The 9675-nt window shown below is 41.7% G+C and overlaps 2 protein-coding genes across 2 annotated transcripts in view; one reads left to right on the forward strand and one right to left on the reverse strand.

Annotated features, from left to right (window-relative positions):
* Positions 1-526: 526 nt before the first annotated feature.
* Positions 527-4472, reverse strand: LOC134177686 (collagen alpha-1(XI) chain-like). The gene is made up of 9 exons (XM_062644464.1): positions 4451-4472; positions 4298-4388; positions 4185-4256; positions 3643-3647; positions 2284-2427; positions 2017-2145; positions 1754-1953; positions 1336-1683; positions 527-852 (listed from the first exon to the last, which is right to left on the reverse strand). Exons 1-9 carry the CDS (start codon positions 4470-4472, stop codon positions 646-648), a joined length of 1218 nt encoding a protein of 405 aa, XP_062500448.1. The 3' UTR covers positions 527-645.
* A 1012-nt stretch (positions 4473-5484) lies between these two features.
* Positions 5485-9675, forward strand: part of LOC134177378 (uncharacterized) — a 6085-nt gene continuing 1894 nt past the window's right edge. Inside the window, exon 1 of the mRNA XM_062644151.1 lies at positions 5485-5536. Coding sequence (XP_062500135.1) covers positions 5487-5536 — 50 coding nt within the window. The 5' untranslated portion in view covers positions 5485-5486. The remainder of the gene's footprint in view (positions 5537-9675) is intronic.

Genomic DNA, 9675 nt, shown 5'->3' on the forward strand with positions numbered 1-9675 from the left:
GTCATTCTCTTTTACATTGTCTGTTAGTCGTTATCCCACACTTTAACAAGAAAGTGTCACATACACAGATCTCTAAAATTTACTAAGATATTGTATACCTTGTCATTTCATATGCATTGGTGTTTATCTGTCATTTCATCTGCCTACCTGGTCGTCTGTTTGTTTGTTTTTTGTTGTTTTCGTTACTTTTTTCGTCTGTTTGTCTGTCTATAAGTTGTCTGCTTGTTTGATTGATGCTCTGCTTGTCTGTGAGTAACGATCAGCTGTTTAATTAAGCTTGCCTACCTGCATGACTGCTGTAGTGTTTGTCTAGTGTCTCCATTGAATGGTGCTAATTGGCAATAATAAGTGATTCTTAGAATAGTGAAGTACCTCTAGGGGTAACAATTAAGATCTTGCAAATTTGGTCTTACGTGTTGGTTTGTATTAGGGTTGCTATACCCACATATGTACATAGTTTTTTGATCTTGTAGACATGACATGATGTAGGTGTATTTAAATGAATATTTAAATATACACTGTCAAGATCGGTTGGTTCATGTTGTAATATAATCAAGCATATAGTGTAGACTAGTTGACTTACTAAAACAATTTGGTGGATATCATACTTGGAGAAAACCATTAAATGCTATCATGCATTTAGTCTTATCGTGCCATGATATAAGCAATTGCTCTAGTATTTGCGTATCTATAATTGTAGTTTCCAGCACTGTTTCTGATGCTCCTCGTCTTGTACTGTGTTCCAAAGCCAAGAAAAGAATCTGATGTATAACAATTATTGTTCTCGTCAGCAATAAATCCCAAACGAGCTTTAGCATAACCTGAGGAAGAGGCTTGTACGTTGAATCCTTCCTGTATTCAAAAACAGAAGTCTCAGAGCATTGATAATATTTGACAACCAAAACGGACGGTGCCTCCTTAGTTTTGATATTTAGTTGGTGTTGATGTCAGGTACTACAGAAAGCCTTCTTATAACTAACTACACAAAATTGATAGGCGTAGAAACCCGGTTGTAGAAGCACAAGCTGACATACGAGGGCGTGGCACAAATTTGCCAAAGTAAGAAAGTGTTGCATTAAACAAAACATTAATCATACACGTGACACATTAAAGCTTTAGCGAAACAGCTATTTAGGATTATAGGGTTAGGGTTAATTACTACTTTGTTTTACCTGAATTATTACTACACTTATGTAGCATGCAGGCAATGGAGCAAAACGTTTGGCTAAACTGAATTACTGCTGTTGTGTTGTGTGGATTAATTAATTGTATGTGTTTGCATGATATGTTTTTGATGTGATGCTTAGCTGACGGTAATTAATTAATAATGCTTACCTTATTGCAGTGTTGCTGCAGAGATGACGTTGGCAGTAAAGTTCTCCACTTATTCTCACCAATACTCGTACTTCTGTACTTTCCATCAGCAATAATACTGTAGAGAGATGATGCGCTGTAGCTGTGGGTGATCCATCTGATCGTTCCATTTACTTTCATTCCCAAACGAAGTTCAGTAAATGGTACTGTCCAATACGAAGCCAGTTTAGCTTCTTTGTTATCTAAATCTAAATTAGTTGGTTGGAATGTTTCCTTGTTTGACCACAGATCGCTTCCATAGGTAAAGGTTTGTTGATTTCCATCTATTTTCATGATTAGAGTCCAACCTTCATTAGCATCACAGAATACCTGTTGTAGACAAAATCTCGTTGTAATGATAGAAATTCATGTTCTATTGAAATAGCTCGATAGTTTTAACCTGATAAGGTTGATCTTCGTAGGCTCTTTTAATCCAATACTTTCCATTTTTGGCAGAAGACTTGTGGTAGAGTGCTATTTCCTTACACGATAATGCAGGCAACAGATACGAGCTGCCAGGTGCTATTAACAAGAGTGTCACCCAGCTTTTGCCATCACAATGCTCTACCTTATCTACTTGCTGATTATATCTCATCACACCTGATTAACACATTTATTGAATATAGGTAATTGCTTATTTGTAATGCACTCTGATGTGCTTACCCTTTCTGTCATTAGAGCACGCGTTTAAACGGAGTACGCCTGGTGCCCCCCTGAGTCCGGTCGGACCCCTAACTCCGGTCTCGCCTGTGACACCTTTTGGACCAACTTTTCCAGTTGCCCCTTTATCACCTAAATTCGGTAAATACCAAATAAGTTTTATATATAACATGGTTAAATTTATTTGTTAAAAAATTTATAGTGTACCCGGTTTCTGTTTTAATTATTCAATCACGCAAATATCTTTTTCTCCTCTTTGTCCTTCTGGACCAGGATCTCCACAATCACCACGACTACCAGGAGGGCCAGGAGCTCCCGGAGCGCCGTGACCGCCAGGAGCACCGTGAACGCCAGGAGCGCCAGGAACGCCAGCAGCTCCAGCAGCTCCAGGAAGACCTTGAATGCCTGCGACGGCTATTGTAACAGTACACGTTTATTACTTTATTGTATTTGGTTACATATGTGTACAATGTGTTTCTGCCTGAACAGCAACTGTTTTGGCAGCCTTTGCTTTCCTACGAGAGACAAAGAAATTGTTGACGTGTGTGTGTGCGTGTGTGTGTGTGTGTGTGTGTGTGTGTGTGTGTGTGTGTGTGTGTGTGTGTCTGTGTGTGTGTCTGTGTGTGTGTCTGTGTCTGTGTCTGTGTCTGTGTCTGTGTCTGTGTCTGTGTCTGTGTCTGTGTCTGTGTCTGTGTCTGTTGTCTGTGTCTGTGTCTGTGTCTGTGTGTGTGTGTGCGTGTGCGTGTGCGTGTGTGTGTGTGTGTGTGTGTGTGTGTGTGTGTGTGTGTGTGTGTCTGTCTGTGTGTGTGTGTGTGTGTGTGTGTGTGTGTGTGTGTGTGTGTGTGTGTGTGTGTGTGTGTGTGTCTGTGTCTGTGTCTGTGTCTGTGTCTGTGTCTGTGTCTGCGTCTGCGTGTGTGTGTGTGCGTGTGTGTGTGTGTGTGTGTGTGTGTGTGTGTGTGTGTGTGTGTGTGTTTGTGTGTGTGTGTGTGTGTGTGTGTGTGTGTGTGTGTGTGTGTGTGTGTTTGTGTGTGTGTGTGTGTGTGTGTGTGTGTGTGTGTGTGTGTGTGTGTGTGTGTGTGTGTGTGTGTGTGTGTGTGTGTGTGTGTGTGTGTGCGTTCGTGTACGTGTCTGTGTGTGTGTGGGTGTGCGTTCGTGTACGTGTCTGTGTGTGTGTGTGTGTGTGTGTGTGTGTGTGTGTGTGTGTGTGTGTGTGTCTGTGTGTGTGTGTCTGTGTGTGTGTTGTGTGTGTGTCTGTGTTGTGTCTGTGTCTGTGTGTGTGTGTGTGTTTGTTTGTTTGTTTATGTGTGTGCGTGTGTTTGTGTGTAATTACCGTTTCTTCTTTGCCTGACATTGCTCTAACGGTCACTGTCAACAACAAGAGCACAACGAGTCTGAATCTCTGCATGGTACCGTGCAGTACGTCGTGGGAGAGAAACCGATGATAGAGTCTCAGCAAACTTGAACGGTAGAACTGACGGCTGACGGTTTAGAATTCGTCATTTATAGTATTAGAAGCGACGGAAGTCGACGTAGTTCTCATGCATAGAACGCGGGCGCTGCTCCTTCTTAATTAGCAAAGATACGGCAATTAACGACACAATCTTACCACAGACGTTCGTCGCTTCTTACCCAGTCTAGAATAACAAAAATACAACGCCAAATATGGTTGTTTATCCAGACCATCTGAGCGACCGCTGGCAGAGACGTAGTTTCGGCCCACGAGGGCCAGGTCCCTCCAAATTTTAGGGCTTGGCCCATCTTGCAAAATAGATACGATTGGGTGAAGAAACAATACAGTGCTAGACCCTCGGCTGCTAGCCTGGGCAACACGGAACATCTACTTCATACTCAAGAAGCGGTAAGGGCTAGACTAGCTGTAGAGTGCGCATGGATGCTAATTAATTAACGTCAATAGCGTGGGGTTGCCTACATTCGGTATGTACCTCTTGAAAGTGAGCATGCAAATACGTCATGGCGTTGATTTGCACGCTAATTAACACCAGCGCAAGCAATGAGTGCATTTGGCCGGCCGTCCACAACGGTATAAGCAATTATTTTAGTATTTGCGTGTCCATCATTGTAGTTAATTTCCAGCACTGTTTCGGCTGCACTCTGTTTCAAAGCCAAGAAAAGAATCTGGTGTCTAGCAATCGTTCTCATTGTTAGCTAACAAGAAATCCCAAACGAGCTGCAGCATGAGTTGAGATGAAGTAGGAGTGAGTGCTTCTTGTGTTGAATCCTTCCTGTATGTATTCAAAACAAAGTCTCACTATATTAAAATCACCAATTAAAACGACCGGACAGTAGCGGTTTAGTTGTTATATTTGATGTTGAAGTCAGGTAATGCCGTTTAACTGCAGAAATCCGTATTACAGCTAACAACACAAGTTGATAGACATAAAATTCAACCTGGTTGTAGAAGCACAAACTGACATACGAAGGGTGGCACAAGGTGCCATAGTAACAAAAGAGAGCACCCACACACGCACACACAATCACACAATTTGATAATGTATGTTTTCTAAAAATTTGTAAGCCAGATTAATTAATATTAATTCAAGTTACCTGAAACAAAATTGCTATCCCAGTAAGACAGTGGGCTTTATGCCCCAAATGGCACATACTAATCTGGTTGCTAGAGCTCGAATAGGTACAGGTAGTGTACATGTGCATGATACTGCATCGTGAAGTCCACAGAGCAGTGACAACAGCTCTTTATCTGTATGGATACATTATGAGTATATTATGCATAAATAATAATTTAATTATTATATATTATACTATATGTTATATTATGATATTGCACATTTGTGAACGACCGATCAAATTTGACGGAAGTCTGGTCAAAAGCTACTTTGGTCGGACTTTATGTCCGGCCAACTTTTTTCTTATTTCGAGCACTGCAATTAATGCAACACTGCATGGTGGGTGTAGTGTGAAGATGTGTGTATAGTCTACTCGTGTATGTCGGTAGTTATGGTTTGCTAGCTTAGACCACTTCTCAATAGTATGGTGTACAATACTGGCTACGCCACTAAAATTTTTAGCTTTAGACTCTGTTGAGTAACTTCTCGTTACGTCACTATTTTAGCAAATTAGCAATAGTCGCGCAGACTCTCTGCTAGAACAAATCTAAGACTGGATTAAAATAACAAGGCATATTTAAACAGTACATAGATTGTCAAAGTTTGTAACAAACCAAACGTTGATCGCATTTTTGACATTTCTGTTTTGAAGCGTGATTTTTCTCTCTAGACTTGCCTACTATACATCATAGTCATTGGTGTTCGGGATCGTATTCATGAAAGATGAAACTCGATTTTAATTAGCTAAGCGTCCTGTTGTACAGTAAAGCACTTGTTGCGCAATTGGTGAGATCAGAGCTCACGTGTCAGTGCGCAATTAATCGCATAGAAATAGCTGCAAGTCTGAAGACGACACACGCCCAGTCGATTCGCTAGTCGTCGCACGACATGTCAGCTGGAGCGTCGCGGACAGAGATTGATTTTAAAGATGCTACTAAGTAAGCTGCATGACTAGAGTTAGTTGCATGCAGTTTTACCATTCTGTTTTTCCGGTATCGTATTCGTCGACGGTAGCTACAAGCTAGTCGGTGGTGTGTCGCTGTCTACATTATACTAGACCTGCTCGTGTCATGTCCAGCGGCTGCAGAGTGTTTCTGTTATATTTATTAACAGCGCTACTAGAGGACGACTACTATACATGGCCCGTCCTTCGTACGGGCAAGGTACTGTAGTGTAAAGATAGGTCTGTGGACACGTCACGTGCAATCTTAATCAGAATTTGGAGAGAAACGAAAGCGCTAGAAGAGTAAGTTTCATCGGCAAGAGATATTCGATTGTTCGAAGCTTTGCGAAGGACGACGATGCATACAGTCTACACAGGACTGGTGTAGGCGTGTGTTCGAATGAACTGGAATGTGTAGCGTTTGCGTCATCGGGAAATTTTAGGCCGGGGTCGACCCCTCGAGAGGGGACCCGCTCCATTATTTTTTTTTTACGTAAACCTTCCTCTGTGCATGCTGAGTGTGCGGGCCGATTTCGTTGCGAACGGACAAAAGACGTGACCGCCAAACGCGAACAGACACACAGACACACAGACAGCTTTAGCTAATAGATTCGCCGCATTCTACAATAGGTATCTAGAGAAGGCGGTCTCTTGTTCTGTCGGTCGTTGCACGGAGTCTAAAGAGCCGGGACTCCTGCGGAGTGACGGCTAGCACGAAGAAAACTTTTGATACGTCACTTCTTAGTTAATTGCTGTTACGGCATGGCGGGCAATTAATTGGTTCAGGGGCGTTGGTCGAGGGACCCAAAGAGCACAAACAGGTTCTTCCAAATAGTTGGAGCATGACAAGGCAATGTGATACCTGCTATATTGCTAATATGGTGCAGCATGGGTACAGTACCGATTGTACGCTGTGTGTGTGTGTGTGTGTGTGTGTGTGTGTGTGTGTGTGTGTGTGTGTGCGTGTGTGTGTGTGTGTGTGTGTGTGCGTGCGTGCGTGCGTGCGTTTGCATGTGTGTGTGCGCGTGCGTATGCATACTCTGTCTGTCTGTCTGTCTGTCTGTCTGTCTGTCTGTCTGTCTATCTGTCTTTCTGTCTGTCTCTCTGTCTGTCTGTCTTTCTGTCTGTCTTTCTATCTCTCTCTTTCTGTCTGTCTCCATGCTAAGCCTTCTCGCGGTTTAATTAATTGCTATACCAAGCTATGACGTTTGTGTGTAAGTTTACAACATGCATGCAGCAGCAAAAATTCACGTCAGTCTCTTTTGCCACAAATCTCTCGAATTCCTTGTGTTGCTCTTGCTATCTGGTGCAAGAGGAACAAGAAAGACAGGGAAGATTGTCGGCTATTATAGGAACAGTACATCTGGTGGTTTCTTGAGCTGCAGTCATTGTAGACTGTATTGGCAGGGGCCATGCAGATGCAGATGCGCCCTCGAGTGACGATGAATAAACTAACTGTCTGTTTGTTCGTTCGTTTGTTTGTCTGTGCATGCGTGCATTTGAATCAGACATATATTGGTCTATGATATTAACAAACTACTGTTATAATCATTAGTTATAATATAGTATCTTAAGTTTCATTTTAGACATCTTCAAAACGGCGATCACATTTCAGTAAATGGTCTGAGCTCTGTAGGCCGCTGCTTGTCATCATCATCATGGCATGTACATACAGTGACGTCCATGTGTACCATTTTTCCGGTGACACTCAACAAGGTGCGAAAGTAAAGACATCTACCATTAGAGAATTTTTGAGGGGACAAAATGTCGTATCGTATCAACTATGATGGACAGCTAAGTTGCGATCCTCAACAGGGCCGGATCCAGAGTTGGGGTTCAGGGGGTTGCAACCCCTCTTTTCCAATAGGCGTGGTTCAATAATTTCATATAATTTCATTAGAAAAGAGAAAATTAGTAATGCTATAAATAACTCCTAATGGTGAACCCCCTCTTTCAAAAAGTCCTTTATCCAGCTCTGCTCCTAGAATTTCTCTGTCTATAGCTACGACAACGCAATTCTCCTCACAACCATTTGTTCGCAACATACGTGTACACGAACAGGAGTACTATAAATGGATGTTACGGTACGTTTACGTACAGACTTTCAGTCTTTGAACTTTCTGTTTACCACGCTAGCACTAGCAGTGGCACGGGCACGTGCGCTAGAGTAGACACGTGATAGTGAGTAAGTCATGTGAGTATGTGAAGTCACATGATTGTGAATTCTAAATTGAACGGCTACGTTTTATCGTTGTGAAGTACTGTAGTACAATCTAGCGCAGTGTGCGCATGAGCTTCCAAGGTAAAATTGTGTTGACGAGATTAGGTCCCCTATGAAGACCAACCGTACTTAGGCTGATAGGGCTACTTGTCTAGCTAGATCTATTTATCTAACTATCTATGTGAGTGAATTGTCGTTAGCGAATGAAATTGGAAGGATTTATTGTTATTGATGTGTTACTGTTATGTTAGAATGAGTAAGAGAGACATCAAAAGATTGAATGATAGACTATTTCAGGCTGTGTTGAGCGAGTCATGTGATGAGGTTGAACGTCTATTGAAGCAAGGAGCTGAAGTAGATGCGTGTAATGAATATGTATGTTATTGATCGAGTGACTCGTTTTATTGTTGTTCATAACAATTCACTCTAATGTAGGGATGGATTGCACTGATAATAGCTTGTAGGAATGGCTCCAAGTCATTAGTTGAGCTTTTGTTGTCAAGAGGAGCAGATATCAACAGAACTGATAAACAGGTAAGTGTTGATAGTGAATGAATGAATGAATGAAGAGAATGAGATTTAAATGATGTGATGAGGTTTGTGATAGGACGGATATTACAGTAGAGACAAACAATAAAACACAATTATTGTCATTACAGGGTAACACTGCTCTAATGGACGCTGCATGGCGAGGTTATGATGAAATCATTGATATTCTATTAACAGAAAAAGCAAATGTTAAACACAAAAATATGGTGAGTGTTTACATGTGTTGTAAATTTTATTTGGACTGTGCAGGTGTACGTGTTACTGTAGATCATGTGATGTATGAGAAACTGTACTAATAGTAAATTTATTGATATTAATCTTATTAGTGAGCGAAGCGAGCCTCTCTCTTGCCATATCAATTGAGGTCGAGATGTATTATATTTATATATTTATATATTTATATATATATATATATATGTATGTATGTATGTATGTATATGAAGGAAAGTAGGCCCATGGGCGCAGCCATTTCGAATTTTTGTTTTGTAATTGCTCGCAAACTGCTATTCCTTTCTGCTCCTCCTTTAGCACATGACCTTCTCTACTTTCGTAAGGCAACTAGTGCTCTTCGCGGTGGCCAGTACCCTGTACTTTGCTTTGTGTTGGCATTTTTTTTAAATCGTGACGTCACAAAAAGTTTGTTCCCTATGCGCTCGCAAACCGCTGCACTTCCTCGCTTCTCCTTTAGCATGCGGCCTTTTCTCACTTTGGAATAGCAACTGGTGACATTTTCGGTAGTCTGTGTCCTATACGTAGGCATTGCTGGCATTCATCTGTACTTCTTGATGTCATCCTATGCCTACTCATTGTTGCGTCACCTATTGTGATGTCACAAACGCTCTACTGTTTGGCTAAAGTGCGAAAAAAGTTGTCGTTACAGCAAACCCACCTGTACACTGTCAAAATGCCTCCCAATAAGCGCTCTCTGTCTGCTATTTTGTCAAAGGCAAAGCGACGAAAGTTATCACTGCGACAGGAAAAGATAACGAAGCTACTCGCCGGCTTGACTGACAGCGCCAGCGCAGTGCCCATTCGGTCGATGGATCGTGAAAGCTACTACTAAAACTTCTTCTGCAGTCAATGAAAGAGTTAACGATGAGCACCGCTGTCTTTCTCAACACGCGCTTAGCACGCACGTCAATAATCACGTACTTCTAAAATATTCTAATTTCTAACCAATTTGTCTTCTTTTTGGAACTGTGTCTATGTAGGCAATGCATACCGTCATCAATTCTTATGGAAAACCGTAGTTATAGCAATACCACAAACGGTCTTTTGGCGTACAGGTTCTCCTCTATCTTGCATGTTGCTGTCATTTACTAAACGTTTCTATTAGATATCTTACACTGAAGCCTACTCCCAAC

The sequence above is a fragment of the Corticium candelabrum genome, chromosome 3 (genome assembly GCF_963422355.1).
Source record: "Corticium candelabrum chromosome 3, ooCorCand1.1, whole genome shotgun sequence".
In the NCBI taxonomy this organism is placed as follows: Eukaryota; Metazoa; Porifera; class Homoscleromorpha; order Homosclerophorida; family Plakinidae; genus Corticium; species Corticium candelabrum.

What these genes read in the sequence shown, in the direction of transcription:
- LOC134177686 (XM_062644464.1), bottom strand. Translation starts at nt 4,472, where the DNA reads ATGGCACCTTGTGCCACCCTTC. An exon ending in GGCACCTTGTGCCACCCTTC is followed by an intron (nt 4,389 to 4,450) that starts GTATGTCAGTTT and finishes TTGTGTTGTTAG; the next exon opens with CTGTAATACGGATTTCTGCA. An exon ending in CTGTCCGGTCGTTTTAATTG is followed by an intron (nt 4,257 to 4,297) that starts GTGATTTTAATA and finishes GAATACATACAG; the next exon opens with GAAGGATTCAACACAAGAAG.